Source organism: Harpegnathos saltator, unplaced genomic scaffold, assembly GCF_003227715.2.
Source record: "Harpegnathos saltator strain DR-91 unplaced genomic scaffold, Hsal_v8.6 scaffold93, whole genome shotgun sequence".
Lineage (NCBI taxonomy): Eukaryota > Metazoa > Arthropoda > Insecta > Hymenoptera > Formicidae > Harpegnathos > Harpegnathos saltator.
This window is the reverse complement of record NW_020230721.1, coordinates 3,280,100-3,300,576: the sequence shown is the minus strand read 5'-3', so window position 1 is coordinate 3,300,576 and position 20,477 is coordinate 3,280,100. Positions and strand designations below refer to the sequence as shown.

Genomic DNA, 20,477 nt, shown 5'->3' with positions numbered 1-20,477 from the left:
ATTATCTAATTTACTCGATTGCAATTCTCAATGCATAGTATAATATGGGCGCTATAATACCTTGAAAAAGATACGATACTGAGATTTTCACTCAACAGCGAGCTCCTACGTCTCTCACGCATGCGCTGTAGCGTCGCAATATATTGCACCTAACAGCACTGGCGTGAAACGGAACGCAGCCATTATTAGTCATCAGTTCACAGATGAGACGTTAGTTTTTTTCTTGTGTTTAGCACTCCAAGAGTTAAAAACTGGTTATTGGCGAAATATTTCATCATGTTATAGATTATATACAGAAAGAATATTGTAACCCCTATATTAGGAAAAAATAATATATAAAAAGAAATAGTATATAAAAGAATTTTAAATTTTTCAGTTGAACATTTGTAAAAATGTCTATTCCACCATATTTACTGGGTCCAAACCCATGGGCCACAATGATGGCCCAACAGCAGGCCCATGCCCAACTAGCTGCTGCCCAAGCACATGCACAGGCAGCTGCACAAGCTGCTCATCATGCTCATATGCAGGCTATAGCTGGGCCACCATTGCCTCAGATGCCCAAACAACCAGAAGTCTTATCAGAAGACAAACTTCAGGAGAAAGGTAACATTTGTAGTAAGCAATTATAATATGTAGATTTTTGATGAATTTCTCTGTTTCAGCGCAAAAATGGCAACAACTGCAGTCAAAGCGGTTTGCGGAAAAGAGAAAGTTTGGCTTTGTGGATGCCCAAAAAGAAGATATGCCAGCAGAGCATATAAGGAAGATCATCAGAGATCATGGTGATATGAGCAGTAGAAAATATCGACATGACAAGCGTGTTTATTTGGGGTAAGTTATTGTAATATAGTGTGCGATTGGATTTTCTAATTCTAAATGTATATTTATATTATAGAGCATTGAAATATATGCCGCATGCAGTTATGAAACTGTTGGAAAATATGCCTATGCCATGGGAACAGATAAGAGATGTAAAGGTTTTATATCATATCACGGGAGCTATTACATTTGTCAATGAGATTCCTTGGGTTATAGAACCTGTATACATAGCTCAATGGGGGTAGGATGCAAGGATTATTTTTTGTATTTCACAATTGCAAAATTGTTTGCTAAAAATTTACTTCTTTAGCACCATGTGGATCATGATGAGACGAGAAAAGAGAGATCGTAGACATTTCAAAAGAATGAGATTCCCACCTTTTGATGATGAGGAACCTCCTCTTGACTATGCAGACAATGTTCTGGATGTTGAACCATTAGAAGCTATACAAATCGAACTTGACTCGGAGGAAGACGAATCTGTAGCGTCATGGTTTTATGAACACAAGCCATTAGTTGGGACAAAGTGAGCTAATTATTTTTAAATACTATCATCAATTAATAATCACAGAAAAAGTGAAAGAAAAGTTCTTATATTTTATTTCTTGATTAATTGCCAACTTGAATATCATTGACTCATTTGTTTTATAATGATGAAAAGCGTAGGGGTCCTGAAATCAACTGTACATGTGAGTTGACAACTTGGTTGACTGCGTATTGTTGTCTGAGACTGACAGTACGAGTTATCCATGGTTGGACAAAATGCTACACTGAATGAATATTCTTAAAAAAATTATTTAAAACTCTTCCATTATAATTTATAAATCCGAGCGATAAAAATTTATTACAGACACGTGAATGGATCCACGTATCGGAAGTGGAACCTGACATTACCACAAATGGCGACGTTATATCGTTTAGCCAATCAATTGCTGACCGATCTGGTGGATCAGAATTTCTTCTATCTCTTTGATCCTAAGTCGTTCTTTACCGCGAAAGCCTTAAATATGGCAATCCCCGGAGGACCGAAATTTGAACCATTAGTGAAAGACTCAAATGCTGCTGATGAAGATTGGAATGAATTCAATGACATAAACAAGATTATCATCAGGCAACCTATTAGAACGGAATATAGGATTGCGTTCCCTTATTTGTACAACAATATGCCACACTTTGTGCATCTATCATGGTAACTACAATGCTGCTTCTTTTTATTTTTTATAACTTGTAATTTTTATAATTTGTAATCTTATAATTTGTAATAATCCTTTACGCTACTTTTCTTACCTGATTGCATTTCTATTGTTTAATTTTATTTGTTTATTTTCCACACTAGTTTTAAGATCTGCTTGCTAACATAACATGATCTTCCTAGCAGTGTGGTAGAGAAAATATAGTGATTGTTATTCGTATCTTTCATAAAGACTGGAAAGAAACTGCTGATGTTACTTACAGCTCTTGGTCTCACGCGACCATCTTTTACAATCAAAATGTTCATCTGCCTTCTTCTGTTATCTATACTCGGTATCGCTAATATATATATTACACTTTGCAGGTATCACGCGCCGAATGTTGTGTACATAAAAACTGAAGATCCTGATTTGCCTGCCTTCTATTTTGATCCGTTAATCAACCCGATTTCTCATAGAAATTCGTTGAAGGTAAATTTCTCTCTTAATTTAGAAGAGTCCACAACAATTTCTACATCGTCGAATCATTGTTGTCGCAGACGATAGAGCCACAAATCGAGGATGACGAGGACTTCGTTCTACCGAACGAGGTGCAGCCGTTCCTCCAGGAGATACCACTTTACACAGACAACACAGCGAACGGAATAGCTCTGTTGTGGGCGCCGAGACCGTTTAACACGCGTTCTGGGAGGACCAGGAGGGCCATCGATATTCCACTGGTTAAGTCTTGGTACAGAGAACATTGTCCGCCTGGCCAACCTGTGAAAGTGCGAGTCAGTTATCAGAAACTGCTCAAGTATTTCGTGTTGAACGCTCTGAAGCACAGGCCGCCGAAGCCGCAGAAGAAGCGTTACCTGTTCCGTTCTTTCAAGTCGACCAAGTTCTTCCAGACGACCACGATAGACTGGGTCGAAGCTGGCTTGCAGGTGTGCCGTCAAGGATACAACATGCTAAATCTGCTGATACACAGGAAGAACCTCAACTATCTTCACTTGGATTATAATTTCAACCTGAAACCCGTGAAAACGCTCACGACGAAGGAGAGAAAGAAGTCTCGTTTCGGCAACGCCTTCCATCTATGCCGAGAGATCCTTCGCTTAACTAAACTCATCATCGATTCTCACGTGCAGTATCGTCTGAACAACGTGGACGCCTTCCAGCTCGCCGACGGCCTGCAATATATTTTCGCGCATGTGGGCCAATTAACCGGCATGTACCGCTACAAGTACAAGCTAATGCGGCAGATCAGAATGTGCAAGGACTTGAAGCACTTGATCTATTACCGTTTCAACACTGGACCAGTCGGTAAAGGGCCGGGCTGCGGCTTCTGGGCGCCCGGCTGGCGCGTCTGGTTGTTCTTCATGAGAGGCATCACGCCGCTCTTGGAGAGGTGGCTCGGCAACTTGTTATCCAGACAGTTTGAGGGACGACACTCGAAAGGCGTGGCGAAGACCGTGACGAAGCAGCGAGTGGAGTCGCACTTCGATCTCGAGCTGAGAGCGTCCGTCATGCACGACATAGTTGACATGATGCCGGAGGGCATCAAACAGAACAAAGCGCGCACAATCCTGCAGCATCTCAGCGAGGCGTGGCGATGTTGGAAGGCGAACATACCGTGGAAAGTACCGGGGCTGCCGATCCCGATCGAGAATATGATACTGCGCTACGTGAAAATGAAGGCCGACTGGTGGACCAACACCGCCCACTACAATCGGGAGAGAATTCGACGCGGCGCCACGGTGGACAAGACCGTGTGCAAGAAGAACCTGGGTCGCTTGACGCGTCTCTACCTGAAGGCCGAGCAGGAACGGCAGCACAACTACTTGAAGGACGGCCCGTATATATCCCCGGAAGAAGCCGTGGCTATATTCACTACTTCGGTGCATTGGCTGGAATCCCGAAGGTTCGCGCCAATACCTTTCCCGCCATTGTCCTACAAGCACGACACTAAACTACTGATATTGGCGTTGGAACGTTTGAAGGAAGCCTATAGTGTCAAGTCCAGGCTGAATCAGAGCCAGCGAGAAGAGCTGGGTCTAATAGAGCAAGCGTACGACAATCCTCACGAGGCATTGTCCAGGATCAAACGACACTTGCTGACGCAGAGGTCTTTCAAAGAGATCGGTATCGAATTTATGGATCTCTACAGCCACTTGATCCCTGTATACGACGTGGAGCCGTTGGAAAAGATCACGGACGCCTACCTGGACCAGTACCTGTGGTACGAAGCCGACAAGAGGCGGCTATTCCCACCATGGGTAAAACCGGCCGACACGGAGCCGCCGCCGCTCCTCGTCTACAAATGGTGTCAGGGCATTAACAATCTCCAAGACGTGTGGGACGTTAGCGAAGGCGAATGTAACGTCCTGCTGGAGTCGAAATTCGAGAAGCTGTACGAGAAGATCGATCTCACGCTGCTCAACAGACTGCTGCGTCTGATAGTCGACCACAACATCGCCGATTACATGACGGCGAAGAACAACGTAGTCATCAACTACAAGGACATGAATCACACTAACAGCTACGGGATTATCAGAGGCCTGCAATTCGCATCCTTCATAGCCCAATATTACGGGCTCGTGTTGGATCTGCTGGTACTAGGCCTCCAGAGGGCCAGTGAGATGGCCGGCCCGCCGCAGATGCCGAATGACTTCCTGACTTTTCAGGACGTCGCGTCGGAAACGGCGCACCCTATCCGACTGTATTGTCGTTACGTCGACCGCATCCACCTGTTCCTGCGTTTTTCCGCAGATGATGCGAGGGATCTTATCCAGCGTTACCTCACAGAGCACCCTGACCCGAATAACGAGAACATCGTTGGCTACAACAACAAGAAGTGCTGGCCACGAGACGCTCGTATGCGTCTCATGAAGCACGACGTGAACCTAGGCCGCGCCGTTTTCTGGGATATCAAAAATCGACTGCCGCGCTCCACCACTACTATCCAGTGGGAGAACAGCTTCGTCAGCGTCTACAGCAAAGACAATCCGAATCTGTTGTTTAACATGAGCGGCTTCGAGTGTAGAATCTTACCCAAGTGTAGGACAACTCACGAGGAATTCACTCACCGTGACGGTGTCTGGAATCTGCAGAACGAGATCACCAAAGAGAGGACAGCGCAGTGCTTCTTGCGCGTCGATGATGAAAGTCTACAGCGATTTCACAATCGGGTCCGGCAGATTCTCATGGCCTCGGGCTCGACCACGTTCACGAAAATCGTCAACAAATGGAACACCGCGTTGATCGGTCTGATGACTTACTTCAGAGAGGCCGTAGTGAACACGCAGGAATTGTTAGACCTATTGGTCAAGTGCGAGAACAAGATCCAGACTCGTATCAAGATCGGACTTAATTCTAAAATGCCCTCTCGTTTCCCACCTGTAGTTTTTTACACGCCCAAGGAGCTGGGTGGCCTAGGAATGTTGTCGATGGGTCACGTGTTAATACCGCAGTCCGATCTGAGATGGTCGAAACAAACCGACGTGGGTATCACCCATTTCCGTTCGGGCATGAGTCACGACGAGGACCAACTAATACCTAACTTGTATCGCTATATACAACCGTGGGAGTCCGAGTTCATCGACTCTCAACGCGTCTGGGCTGAGTACGCTCTGAAGCGGCAAGAAGCCAACGCGCAAAATCGCAGACTCACCCTGGAGGACCTCGAGGATAGTTGGGATCGCGGTATTCCCAGGATAAACACGCTGTTCCAAAAGGATCGGCACACACTCGCATACGACAAAGGCTGGCGTATTCGTACAGAGTTCAAGCAGTATCAGGTGCTGAAGCAGAATCCGTTCTGGTGGACTCATCAGCGTCACGACGGCAAACTGTGGAACTTAAACAACTACAGGACCGACATGATCCAAGCGCTCGGTGGTGTCGAGGGCATTCTCGAGCACACGCTCTTCAAGGGCACTTACTTCCCCACCTGGGAAGGTCTCTTCTGGGAGAAAGCGTCTGGTTTCGAAGAATCGATGAAATACAAGAAACTAACAAACGCGCAACGCTCCGGTTTGAATCAAATCCCCAATCGTCGGTTTACGTTGTGGTGGTCACCCACCATCAACCGCGCAAACGTCTATGTTGGCTTCCAGGTGCAGCTCGACCTGACGGGTATATTCATGCACGGCAAGATACCGACCCTGAAGATCTCGCTGATCCAGATCTTCCGCGCCCACTTGTGGCAGAAGGTGCATGAGTCGATCGTGATGGATCTCTGTCAGGTGTTCGATCAGGAACTGGACGCCTTGGAGATTGAGACCGTGCAGAAGGAGACGATTCACCCGAGGAAGTCCTACAAGATGAATTCCTCGTGCGCTGACATACTCTTGTTCTCAGCCTACAAGTGGAACGTGTCGCGGCCGTCGCTGCTCGCCGACTCCAAGGATGTGATGGACAACACGACCACCCAGAAGTACTGGATCGACGTACAGCTGAGATGGGGCGACTACGACTCGCACGATATCGAGCGATACGCGCGTGCCAAATTTTTGGACTATACCACAGACAATATGTCAATCTACCCATCGCCCACCGGTCTCTTGATAGCCATAGATCTAGCATACAACTTGCACAGCGCTTATGGCAACTGGTTCCCTGGCTGTAAGCCGCTCATTCAACAAGCCATGGCGAAAATCATGAAGGCGAATCCTGCTCTGTACGTGTTGCGCGAGCGCATTCGCAAAGCTTTGCAGCTTTATTCGTCTGAACCTACAGAGCCTTACCTCTCTTCGCAGAATTACGGCGAGCTCTTCTCCAATCAGATCATATGGTTCGTCGACGACACCAATGTGTATCGTGTAACGATCCACAAGACCTTCGAAGGTAACTTGACTACGAAGCCAATCAACGGAGCAATCTTTATTTTCAATCCGCGTACTGGTCAGCTCTTCTTGAAGATTATTCACACCTCGGTCTGGGCGGGTCAGAAACGTTTGGGTCAATTGGCAAAGTGGAAGACCGCCGAAGAAGTCGCCGCTCTCATTCGTTCCTTGCCCGTGGAGGAACAACCGAAGCAAATTATCGTCACCAGGAAAGGCATGTTGGATCCTTTGGAAGTGCACTTGTTGGACTTCCCCAATATAGTCATCAAAGGATCCGAGCTACAGCTGCCTTTCCAAGCATGTCTCAAAGTGGAGAAGTTCGGTGATCTCATTTTGAAAGCGACCGAACCGCAAATGGTGCTGTTCAATCTATACGACGACTGGCTGAAGACCATCTCGTCGTACACTGCGTTCTCGCGACTGATTCTGATTCTACGCGCGTTGCACGTCAACACCGAGAGAACGAAGGTCGTTCTGAAGCCCGACAAGACCACCATCACCGAGCCGCACCACATATGGCCGTCGTTGACGGACGACGAGTGGATCAAGGTAGAAGTGCAACTCAAAGACTTGATCTTGGCTGACTATGGCAAGAAGAACAACGTCAACGTCGCGTCGCTCACCCAGTCTGAAATCCGAGACATTATCCTGGGTATGGAGATCAGCGCACCGTCCGCTCAACGTCAACAGATCGCCGAGATCGAGAAGCAGACCAAAGAGCAAAGTCAGCTCACCGCCACCACTACGAGGACCGTGAACAAGCACGGCGACGAAATCATCACCGCGACCACGTCCAACTATGAGACGCAAACGTTCAGCTCCAAGACTGAGTGGCGAGTGCGCGCTATATCTGCGACTAATCTTCACCTCAGAACAAATCACATCTATGTGTCGTCCGACGACATCAAGGAAACCGGCTATACTTACATTTTGCCGAAGAACGTGCTGAAGAAGTTTGTTACCATTTCCGATCTGCGAGCTCAGATCGCTGGCTATCTATATGGCATCAGTCCACCCGACAATCCTCAGGTGATTGTTCAAATAGTTTACTTTATCAACCGTTTTAGCATAGCGGTGTTAATCTTCATTACGTTGCCGTTGTATAAGAAAACGGACAGTGTGCATTATACAACGGACAGGGTCCGCTTAGAATCACCTTTATTATGTCATACATTTTATATAAAACCCTACAACTTTTATCCGAAACAGTTTCTTGTAAAATTTATAATTTTCGAGATTTTTCAGGGTTTCTATACTCTTTCTCCTTTCATCCTGTAGATAAAATTTTAATACATTTTAAACATGCACACATACATACTCTCTGTTGTGTGCTGACACTAATTCTGTTTCACTTATCATAGGTGAAGGAAATTAGGTGCATCGTGATGGCACCGCAATGGGGTACACATCAGACCGTCCATCTGCCGAACACATTACCCAACCATCAATACCTGAAGGAGATGGAACCCTTGGGATGGATACACACGCAGCCAAACGAGTTACCGCAACTTTCGCCACAGGATATATCTACTCACGCCAGAATTATGGCGGAGAATTCGATCTGGGACGGCGAGAAGACCATTGTTATCACCTGCAGCTTCACTCCTGGTTCCTGCTCACTCACCGCGTACAAGCTGACACCGAGTGGTTTCGAATGGGGCAAGCAAAACACAGATAAAGGTAATAATCCGAAGGGCTACTTGCCCAGCCACTACGAAAAGGTGCAGATGTTGCTGTCGGACCGCTTCCTCGGTTTCTTCATGGTGCCCAGTCAAGGTTCTTGGAACTACAATTTCATGGGCGTGAGGCACGATCCCAATATGAAGTACGAGCTACAGCTGGCGAACCCGAAAGAATTTTACCACGAGGTGCACAGGCCAGCCCACTTTCTCAACTTCTCCAGCTTGGAAGATGGCGAAGGCGTTGGCGCTGATCGAGAAGATATGTTTGCGTAAATTTGGAAAATGTGTCTTTTCGGTTTATCAAAGACTCAGCGAAGTTGTAGTAAAAATATCTGTTGCAACTTTGACTGCAGAATGTGTCCATTCGCGTGACGATTGTAGCAGAGAAAGAGAGAATATCGTCATCTTATGAATATATAATTCTCATGTATTTCCTTACTTAGCAAAGTTCTGCTACAAGGTATTGTAGCTGTAAGTTGTGATTGTATTATAAGTTACATTAAAGTAAAATTTGTACACAAAATCGTTGCATATATTTCATGTGTGCACGTAAATTATGCGCGACATATTTTATTACTTAAAGGAAAATAGAGTAATAAATCCGCAGTAACTTAGTATTTAGTAAGTTGCATCTATTTAGTAAATTGCATCAGAAATGAACGTGTGGTAAAATAAAAATAAAAATTAAAACCGAATAACGATTACGTGATAATATTTATTACATATAACAAGTAATCATTTACATTGCGAAACAAATGCATGTCTTAAAACCTTTTTATCATTATTTTTAATATAGTAACATGTGTGATCCATATTTATTCGTTCAAAATATAACCAAGCTCTCGTCGCTTTTTTATCAGAATTCTTTTGTTATTTTAGATGTATAAGTTCCTGGAGCCATGTTTAGTTCCAGAAATTCTAGATGCGTAATCTTTTCAACTAGTTTGTTTTACGTTAATACTGTTGAACTTATATTCGAGTCTACATATGACAGTTCGCTATTTGTTTGCTTAAACACATTTTTAATTTAATTGAATCATGTAATTTGTGATTTGGTCATAACTGTCCTGAAGAATAATCATTTCTGTTGCAAGCGCATCAGAATACGTCAACGAAAATGTACTGATTCCGACTAATCTGATTGTTAAGCGCATGTTTCTACCTTGCGCTCATTACCATAAGGATAAGCCATTACTCTTAATTGTCGAGAAAATTTCACTCTATCGTACATCTCAACATCTCGATGTTCTATTTGAAAGAAAATCCGAACCAGTCAGTAAACACTATCGGTACATCACCATTATCGTTTTTCACTCAGCAATGTAAGTATGATAAAACACATAATGTGCATAACAATTACATTGTTGAGAAAGATATTATAACACTGATATAACGTTATTGTCAGTTGACATTTACTAGGAGGAATAATTACTCCTTTACCTTAGATTACTTCGATTTATAAAAAAATATATGACTTAAGTGTTTTTCAGAATATAAAATATAAGAATCAAATTTCAAAATAATTAAAATAAAGTATTAATTAAAGTGAAACAAAATAGACTTACCATACACAATCCTGATAGACTCTCCGGATGTCTGATGATAAGTATAATAACTGTCACGTGCTTGTAGATAAATTCATATTGAACAAAAAGTCATTTATCACATTTTACAAATAGTCTGTATATATAAGGAGTCTGACAATTAGCATCATAACATTTGTGTGCAGGTAGGACATATAGAACTAAACAGGAAAATCTATTATTTTACAAATTTCACAATAGTTATTAAATAATTAATGCAACAATATTAGCGAATAAATGCGGGAGAGATAGTAGGACGAGTTTTATCAGCAAAATCTTATTCAAGATAGGGGGAGGATAGAGTAGATCCTTTATGTCCTAATAAACATGCTACATTCATGACATTGAGACTCTTGCAACGTTGAGAAATGCTTGATAATATACTTAAAATATTTTTTTTTTAACGAGATATAAATATATATATATATCCATGATATTTTTATATCACTGAAAGAAGATAGTTTATAGAAAATATAAAAATCTACAATAATATTATGTTACTTAAATGATGAAAGGATTCGTTAAATTAAAATCGTGCTTATAAAAAAATAATCACATTTATATCAAGTTACGCATCAGTTGTGTTTAACAAAATTTTCTATATAGATAAAATTGACTGTTCCTTTCCGCTTGAATATATGTGTAACAAAGTTTAATATAAAACTTCTAAGCTACTCTCTGTGCTGTGTGTCTGAACAGATTTTCATCTTAAACTTTATTGAATACCGTCTTCCTTATACCTCCGGGATTTAGATTACAAATAGGCCTTGGGTAGCCGACAACGAGACATGAATAAACACATACATAGAAATGTCGTTTAAGATTTAGTTTGGGATTTAGTCACATTCGCATTCAATTACTTTCGTGTCGTCAGCTCATCATCGTGCGAAAGCGTTATTCCCTACATGCGAAATCTAACGGAAAATGAGAAGTACATATTGACATTTTAAATGCCGTTCGTTCAATATTTAATGACCATACTACATTCCTCTCGGACGAGATTCTCATCGTAATTAGTGTTACGACCGGTTTCACGTCCGCGTACGATATTGCGATGATTGTACTACACGATTTAATTCTCACTCAGGCATAATGTGGCGGTGGCACTGTTAAATCTTGCAGGACAGCCAATTGCTCTTCCGTGAAGTGCTGTACGTGGCCATTCATGCCTGTCCAGCCGTCGTAATGCGTTCTCTTGAAGTCGCTTAGTGTTTTCCTTATTGTCATCTATAAATTGGATATTCATGTTACAAAAGTTGATCGGTAATCGAACAGTGGTACATGACTCGGTAAAAATTGCCATCTATAATATATGCGAAGAAAAATAAAAAAATAAAGTTTCCAACTCATACAATTTTTTACTACTTTAATTTGTACATATTTCTTAAAAATATACATTCGTGTATTATTTTTCAACATAGTCATTTTCTTTGGTGAGACACTTTAAATGAAAAATATATAAATCCAAACCTTGTTGAAGGTAAAAACCTATTCACACAGCTATTATTACATTTTATATTTGATATTATTATCTGATTGGAATCGCGTGCTACGAACATATTCTTTTTTTCCATTCTTGGGAAACACGCGATTCCAATCAGATGATGTCAAATATGAAGCGTAAAAGTAATGGGTATGAATAGATTCTCATCTTCTACCAACAGAGTTTTTATTTATAGATTTTTTGGCTAAACAAGTGCCTCAACAGAAAAAAAGTTTGTTGAAAAATAGTATAATACTAAAAATATGTATTTTTAAAATATATAAGGTATGTCAGAGTACTTTATAAATTAAAACATAATATATATTTGTAAGATAAAAATCACTTTCAAATTCACTGTAACATGTTACTCAACTCTTAATATTTTTATCAACTGCAACGTAAAAAAAAGTGCCATTAAAAAAATTCAGAATCTTAATATTTTAGAGAATACAAAATATGAAAAACGTGAAATGTTTGTTTCTTTCTTGATATGAATAGATAATACAAATTATTTCAGATGGCAACTGTTAATGATTCATCTTGTATACAGCAGCAATAATATTTAAAAAAACTGTGAATAATACTGTGAAGAATACTGTGTAAAAGATTGTACAAGTGACGAAATTACCGGTATAGGCTGCGGATCATTCATATGAAGGCCGAGATGCTCAAAGACGGGAGGTATATATTTCGGCACGTCGTATGGATGAGCACGAATGAAAGCACATAGTCCAAGAACACCAGCATGACGTATACGTATCGCATCGATTTTTGCATTTTTAGACGCGTTCTCGTTGTTCTTCTTGTGTAATCGAGTCCTTGTTTTTTTCTTGAACTCCTCCTAAAACCAAAACGGTGAATATTAAAGCTGTAGCGTGTCACCAAGTTTGGATAAAATAACATATTTTTTTAACTACATTAAGTGTATGTGTGTAAAAGTGAAGACCTATAAAATTAATTTAGTTAAATTAAAAATTATTCAAACGAAAGTTAACTTAATGTAAAAAGTTGAGTTAAAGTTAAATCAACTTATTAACATAAAAAATTAATTATGCAAAGTATTATTTTTTATACAATTATTTTTTTAATTGTACGTTAAATTTATAATAATTTATAAAATAATTAAAAGATTTTTTTACAAGAAAATATCGATTATTTTATGTTTAGGATTTTGCAGAAAAAAGTAGTACTGTTGCTTAGAGAGAGAAAATTTTACTGACATCTTTTATCTTTCTTACTTTTCGTTATAAGCAATCCACAATAATTTTAATATTAATAAATTATTTTAATATAAAAGAGTAAATAAATTAACGCGAATAATTTTTGATATAACTACTTTGAGTTAAACGTTAATTCTTCTCAAATTAACAAAGTTAAAAATTACTAACTTTTAAATTAAATATTTAACTGATTAACTAGTTATTATCCACAACTCTTTTATTACTTAAATTTACTATTATGTCGTTGATGTGCTATATACGTACATCAGAACGCAAGAATCTGAAATACTTCTCAGAGCTTTCGAGGGGCTTACCAATAATTTCTCTTGATCCTCGATAAACGTGCAGTGTAAGAGTCCACCGAGCACCTGACTAGCCTTCTCTCTGACCTCTAAGCGCTCATCCTCTAACAAGCGCAGGACAATACTCTTAACGCTATCGATCCATGATACGTCGCTAAGAATTATGCCCATGTTGTGAAAGACTAACACTTGAAGGAACTCTAAGCTGGTAAGTCTACTCGACCACGACGAGTGTTCGGATATCGTCTTCACCGAGGTCAGTGCTACTGGCATATACTCCGGCAAGGTGAACGCTTGTGCGAGGATCGCCAACGCGCATAGACACGACTTGTTGAGCTCCTCGTCCGCCTCCGAGCTCTCTAATTGACACATAAATGGGAATATCTGATAAAATCCTGGAGTCGCGCCGTATTGCGAACGCAACATGCTGCCGGTGATCCACCTGCACACGGTCTTCAATAATCTCCTAGGCATTTCCTGCTCTTCCGTTTTCAACGACGAGTCTCCCTTCATCTCATCAAACGAAACATTAGCCACTTTCTCCAACAGACTCTCCTCTCTCTTGTGATTTCGCAGTTTATTATGGGCCGTACTATTCTCTACGAGTCGTTCTAATCTCGGCACGATCTTATCGATCAAGGTCTGCATATTTGGATCTGTTGCATCTGGCCACCTACGCGGAAACCTGAGATCAGTCTCAAACACGATGACCAACATCGAAGCCAGGCGCTCTCTCACATTCTGGAACGGATTGGTTAATAATCTGTTCTCCAGGTGCGTCAACAGACGCAGCAACAACTCGTTGACTCGCCACGACTGTTGAGTTAAGACGCTCTGCAGCACATATAGACGACCGCATTCCACGAACGAGGACTCCAAGTCTTTCAGAGGTGTCTCTTCCATCAGACACTCCAGCAGCCAATGATGCCTGTTCGGATCTCGAGCTTGCTGCACTGTTGCGAAGCATGTACCCCAGTCTATGACAGTCTCCTCCGTCAAATTCGAGAGCGCGGTTCTCACGATGGGCAATAACGACTGCCACATTTCGCACGTCATCTGGAACGACCAGTGTTTGGCTCCTCTGATGATTCCGGCCGTGATCTCCGCGGCGCATCGTTGGCTACTCTCGTGCTTGTCCGTCACCAATCTTTGCAGGTGAGGCAGGAAATGCTTGAGATACCCAATGCCATGATTGCGGAACAGACCCTTGAACAGGAAGCTTCTGAACCCGTTGAACTTATCCTTGCCTTTCTTCTCCTCCAAGCTGAGGTAACTTATCAACTTCTTGATGTTCTGCGAATCGTTGAAGAAAAGATCGACCTCCTTCTCGCAGTCTGTTAGCTTGCGCACTTCCGGATCGAGGCAGGGCTGTTGAGACGAAGGAGCATACACTTCCAAGGTTTGTGGCCAAGTATAGTAACCTATGTACGGCAAATGAAGGTATTTAGACTCGTCCCATTGCTCGGCGGTCAACGGACGGGTCTTGTAATTGTACTGAAGCCAAGAATTGTCCGCTCTCATCCCGGGTATAATATTTTTCGACTGTTCTTCACTTAGCTCCTTATTCTTGGATAAGCTGTACGCATCGATTGTTATCTAGAAGAAGTGGACGTTTTGACACATACATGATGTACTTTTTAATATAGGAAAGCATGAAGATGAAGATTCAGACGAAAGAAACATTTATTTACAAGCAACGTCTTCATACCTTCGGATGTTTCCGTTTTTGCTGCGTCAGTATATATACTACTGTTTTGATAGCGATCTTCCTTTCCTCCAAGGAATCATGTACGAGCGCTTGCAGAAAGTAACGCACTATCTTTACGGAATAAACTTGATCCGGATGTACCAAGTCCCGTATGAAGCTCATCGCCATCAATCTATGTCGCCAGTGCAGGGATTCCTCGAGTATACAACGTAACAGCTCGTCAAGCAGACCATTGTACGCCGTCAGATTAGACTCGCCGAGTCGCTTCAAGTTTTGCACACCTCTCTGTACCTCATCCTCACTGGGTTGCGGCAGAGCCGGTCGTGGCAAGTGCTTCCACAGGGCGCGCGCAGCCGTCAGGCATGAGTCGGGCACTTCGAGCTTGATGGTGGTCGGAATGAAGAATTTGCTTACAGTATCTACAATGTTTTCTTTCAAGCGGATCACAGAGAGTTTCTCGGATGGCTTAGAAAGCACGATAGCTGGCCACAACGACCGCAGCATACTCCAGTGTTGTACCGTGATAATGGGATCTTGTACCGGCCCGAATAACATGTACAGGACACCCTGTTGTCGAACGGTTTCATAATGTAACGTGGATCTTTTCAACGAGCAATTACATCTGATTGATGATAAATTGATAGTCATTACCTTATACGCATCATGATGTTCCTCCGTATCTTTCGCCAAGATATCGATCAAACGGGGCACTATGAATGTGTAGGAATACGGAAAATATTTCAGAGCGGAGTGGAGGCTTGATTGTGCCTTCATACGCACGTCCGCGTATCTGCTTATGGCAAGCGTGAACAGCTCCAGCATTATCCGTTTGTGGGTCTCCGTCAGCGCAACCAATCGTGCGAGTAGCCGCGCTTCGTGCTGCATGTCGCAACGCTCCAACATTATGGGACCCATGCGGCCTTTATTCTTCACCAATTTGTCTTCGAACAATTTTTTCGTCACATGGAAATTCTTGCGTCTTGCATCGTGTGACTCAAACAGCCGTATTTTCCCCAGTAACAAGCTACTCCAAATCTACGAAATTAGTTTAATTAAATGCTTGTTAAAGTTAAAAAAAATTGTCGGATTTAGCAGTGGTATTAAATTGAGAAAATTTCTTGACGTAATGCTATACACAGACATTGTTGCAGAAACTTTGTGTGTGTGTGTGTGTGTGTGTGTGTGTGTGTGTGTGTGTATGTGTGTGTGTGTAGTCATGTTCATAAAGGTTGATTTTTTTTAACGAAATTATGTCATATATGCCAAGTTAACGAGACTGCAAACCTCTGCAAAAGCTTGCGCGTTGTCTGAAAGATCTGAGCTGTCACATCTTTAAATATGAGGTGTACAAAAGTAACTTATAAGCAGAAATATTCCAGAAAACGCAAACTTCTACGACTTTATGCAAACAATTATAAACATAGATTGACATTGAAGTCTTTACATATGATGTTAAATTATTTTGGAGCTCTTCTCACAATATATTATTTCAGAAAAATGTACCATTCTAGAAAGCTATAACTTCACGTATAAAGATTTCAATGCAAGTCGGTGTATACACACCTGTATTAATGCAAAGAAACTTTTTGTATTGTCTTCCGCATTTTTAAGCATCGCCCTTTGGACCTCGCTCATGACTCCAGCGATATAATATCTGACGTTGCTCCCATCGGGCATCGTGACATATCTTTTCATCCCGTCCGTAGGCAGCATAGAGGTGCACTTTAAAGAGGACTCCACTAATTTGAGCGGCGCTTCCGTCCATACTGGTAGAACAAACTCGGACCCTCTGATAATGTTGCACACGATATTCAGACAAACGGACAGCTCCTCCCTACATTTTTATCCGTTTATTATGTATCATCATTGCAGACAATCTCAGTATGAACAGCGCAGTAAGCGAGTAGTCGCGCCGACTGACCTGGTTAATGTACTGGAGTCCATGCAATATCCCTTGAGCTTATCGATTTGGACTGTTAAGTATCTCGAGAATATTCGTTGTATGGTAGCAATCTCCTCCTCGCCGGGGGTGTACCATATGATGCGGAAGGTATCGATATCCGCACTCTGACCCCAATCTCTAACGTAGGGATAGTTGGGATCATTGTAGTCTCTCTTGGTGGACGACCTATACTGGCACGGGGTGATTGTCGACAATGACGTGAGAATGCAGTTTAACAGGTGACAGGCCAACTTATTGCCGTCTGTCGACCTCAACAGCAGAACGTAATCGAGAACCTTCAGCAGCGTATCCATATGCGGTAGTAAGTTATTGCCCGGTGTATCGACAACCGCGGACAATATGAGCATGGCATGTAGAAGCCGATGATCCAAGTTCTCCTCCTTCAACACGTCCTCTCCTTCGCCAACCGCCGGTAAGATTGTTTGTGCGAGCACAGGCACCAACGCGCGCAAAGTGTCGCGTCCGTTAAAGCGTGAAAAACTCTTGCAGACGACCGCAGCAAGTTGACCGGCCACTTTGGTCTCGAGGATGCGTTCCGTCATGAAAGTGCGCAACTTGTGCAAAGCGCTCTTGAAGATTGTGTCACTGGTCTCCATCAAGAGGGTCGTGCACACTCCGGAGAGCGCAGTTTCCGCTACCGACTCCAACCTGCTCCTCAGGTCACCGTCGCAGCTCTCGAGTGGCACATCCTCCAAGGAACTGGAATCTATGAACATGAACACTCGGTCCAGGAACTGTAGTATAAAATCTTCGAAACGCGACGTCGCTTCGCATATCATCCTTTCCTCCTCAGTCATAGTTGCGGTCGATCTTGAGGAATCGACGATGGGAATCATCGTGGCGTAAACGGAAATAAGACGAAACGTGGCGAAACACTTTCCGATGTCATTCGGGTCGATCCCAGGTAAGGATGAAAACAGAAGCGGCAATACGTGTGTGGGCCCTTCCGGATAGGTGTAACCTGTAGCAGATAAGTGAGAAATTTTATGAGATGTGAAATGATAGTGAAATTGTATTACTGTCTTGCATATGCATGACAGAGGCAATCCCCGTACCCTTGTTTACGTTTCTAGAACCTTGCACCATCGGTCTAGCAACGGCTACCATGCAAATCATCGAGGCTGTAAGTTTATGAGGTTCAGTCAAGGAGTCAAATGTAGAATACATTCGTTCTAACATATCCGGTATCACTAAATTCGGTCTCATAGCAGCGAGGTGTTGTAGAGCGTGGCAGGCATCGTTCACGCCAAATTTGCTGAACATAGCTGTCATAGCTAACGGCAGCATACTCTTAACGAAGGCGTCGACATCATTATCGGTTAGTTTGTAATTGTCAGGAATTGGAGTTTCCCACGTTGGCTTGTCATATCTCTCTCTGAAATAAAAATTTACTCTTATCCTGCACAGGTGATGAATAAAAGTTACAATTGAATCATATTATACATTATGTATGTACATACTTATGTAAGCGTACGATAAAATGATATGGAAGTTTGATAAGAAGCTCCCTTAACTTTCCTATCCACCGTCCGAAATTCGCTGGATAAAAATATGTTTCTATAGTTTTTAGAAACTTTTCCAAGTACATTTGTGCGCTTGAGCCATTTCCCTTCAATACAAAGATACATATATATTTGTCCTTAGTATTTACTTAATATACTTTACTTAATATTCCACATATTCATGATGAAATAACATGTGATCTTACCAAAACTGCTACAATCCACATAGCTATCGGTGGTACTTCTATCTTGTGGTTTCTGCTGTTATGCATTTGCTTATATGTTACTGGTAAATTTAAACATCGTACGAATCTGGTGAACATTAAGGGAAAATACTGTTCCCAGTTAATATACCCAATATTACATACTGCTAATCTTGCCATTATCCACATCATATCGTTTTCCCATTGTGGTGCATTATGACACACTTTCCACATAGTCATAAATTCGTCGAGCCACAACTGATGTCCGATGGAATGATACTTTGGAGGTAATTGAAATGGTAAAAAACACTCTAAAGTCAGAAGGCTCGCACACATTGTCATTCTATCAAACGGACAGAATGTTGGCCTTAATTCATCTAATATTTCTTGTGTAGTACTCAACTGTCACAATAACATTTATAAATACAGAATTAGTCATATGCTGAATCTGGGGACGCTTCTTCTTTTAAAAAAGTAATCCTTACAGGGAAATAAACCTTTGCAGAACGGATCAAGAAACGCAATATATTTCTCAACCATGGTGGCTGACGACGTATTCCTAATGAGATTAATGAGTTCCCCTTTATAGGATGCATTAAATTATATAAAGGTCTCCATGGAAGTTCTAAATCATCAGGACTAATTAATTCTTTTTTTCTGAAAGAAGAGAAATTACATCAAACTAATTGTCTGATGTAGCTTAGCTACATCACATAAATTCTATTCCATGAAATAATAATTTTACAGCAGCAGGAAAGTATTTTGATTAAACCTTTATCACAAATTCATTTCAGTGTACACAAATTGCTATATCATTGCAATATCATCAATATTCCATTTATATCAATCATGTTGTTTTTGTTCAAAAAATAAAATCAATTACATGTTTAGTTTTGTTCTGATCCGAATTGAGTTCATTCTCTCATGAAATAGATTTTCCAGACACAACTTATGATATCAAGATGACCTTTAACTAACAGTTGTACATCAGTATTGTAGAACTTTCCAAGCATATTCCAAAATATCCAACATATGAATTTAATAAGCAACTCCTTAATTAATATTCTATTTACCTTAATAATGAAAGTAATACAGAACTAAATTTATTAACGAGCTCTGGCTCCAAATTTGGTATAGTAACAAGCTCGTACATTAATTTTATCAATATTATATGATCTTCTTTGCTGAACTTCATTCCGTATATGTATAAATAGCTGAAAAATATTTTGTATGATTCAATATATGACACACATACACACACACATAAGATATATATAATATATTATCATTAAAAAGGAATTTAATTAAAGCAAAAACAAAGATAATTACTACATACTTGCGTAATCTACTAGACCACAGACAGCATCCTGGCTTGATCTCACGGAGCATAACTGCACGTCCGAGATTTTCCTTGATCTCGGCGAACATTATCTGCGACTCCGCGTCGATCTCATCCGCGTAGGGCAAGAACTTGTTGTATACAATCTCTTTTTGAGGACGAAAGCCCAGGTCCCTACAGGGTAATCGCATCTTTGGATTGTCCTCCGTGTCGGGTTTGCACTCGTCAGCCATGGTGTCTCCGTACCGATATCTCGCACCGAAAATGAATGACAGAGTTTACTAGCTGTGCTCGACAGCGTCGAATCTGGAACAGTGCGATATCATGCGCACGGTTGAATCAGCGACAACTTGCTTATTCCAGCTCATTTTTATCGAGTCATGTTCGCATCCAAGAAGCCATGTTTGATTTCCGCGAACCAAGTTCTTGAAAGATACAAGAATAGCTGTCGTCACGATGTGTTAGGGTTACGCTGGAGAAAATCTCGCAATGACATGCAATGACACGTCTCACACTAAACGATTCGGAACACTCGCGTGTAAATGCGTGTGCGAAGGGAAAGCAGAATCTCGCGCAGTATAATGACTCGTGACTTTCAAGATAGGTTTCAAGATAGGAAACTCGAGTAAACCAGATTCAGAATAGGTATGATCA

The 20,477-nt window shown here is 41.6% G+C and overlaps 2 protein-coding genes across 4 annotated transcripts; one reads left to right on the top strand and one right to left on the bottom strand.

The window, feature by feature from the left end:
* The first annotated feature begins 58 nt into the window (after positions 1-58).
* On the top strand, positions 59-9,918 carry Prp8 (pre-mRNA processing factor 8). Of its 3 annotated transcripts, none has more exons than XM_011156723.3 (9): positions 59-210; positions 377-606; positions 666-834; positions 899-1,063; positions 1,133-1,348; positions 1,673-2,011; positions 2,378-2,483; positions 2,552-7,867; positions 8,200-8,793. In XM_011156723.3, exons 2-9 carry the CDS (start codon positions 393-395, stop codon positions 8,791-8,793), a joined length of 7,119 nt encoding a protein of 2,372 aa, XP_011155025.1. In that variant the 5' UTR covers positions 59-210; positions 377-392. The 3 variants fall into 3 exon arrangements, with proteins under 3 accessions (XP_011155025.1, XP_025163407.1, XP_025163408.1); XM_025307622.1 differs by lacking the exon at positions 59-210 and adding an exon at positions 238-254; XM_025307623.1 differs by lacking the exon at positions 59-210 and having other exon boundaries at positions 393-606; positions 8,200-9,918.
* Positions 9,919-10,641: 723 nt separating this feature from the next.
* LOC105192524 (proteasome activator complex subunit 4B) lies at positions 10,642-20,477 on the bottom strand. Its single transcript, XM_011156721.3, has 13 exons — positions 19,821-20,477; positions 19,558-19,698; positions 18,970-19,141; positions 18,488-18,886; positions 18,240-18,388; positions 17,835-18,154; positions 16,738-17,740; positions 16,380-16,650; positions 15,468-15,851; positions 14,817-15,383; positions 13,121-14,704; positions 12,215-12,427; positions 10,642-11,330 (listed from the first exon to the last, which is right to left on the bottom strand). The coding sequence occupies exons 1-13, from the start codon at positions 20,054-20,056 to the stop codon at positions 11,187-11,189; spliced, it is 5,583 nt and encodes a 1,860-aa protein (XP_011155023.1). The 5' UTR covers positions 20,057-20,477; the 3' UTR covers positions 10,642-11,186.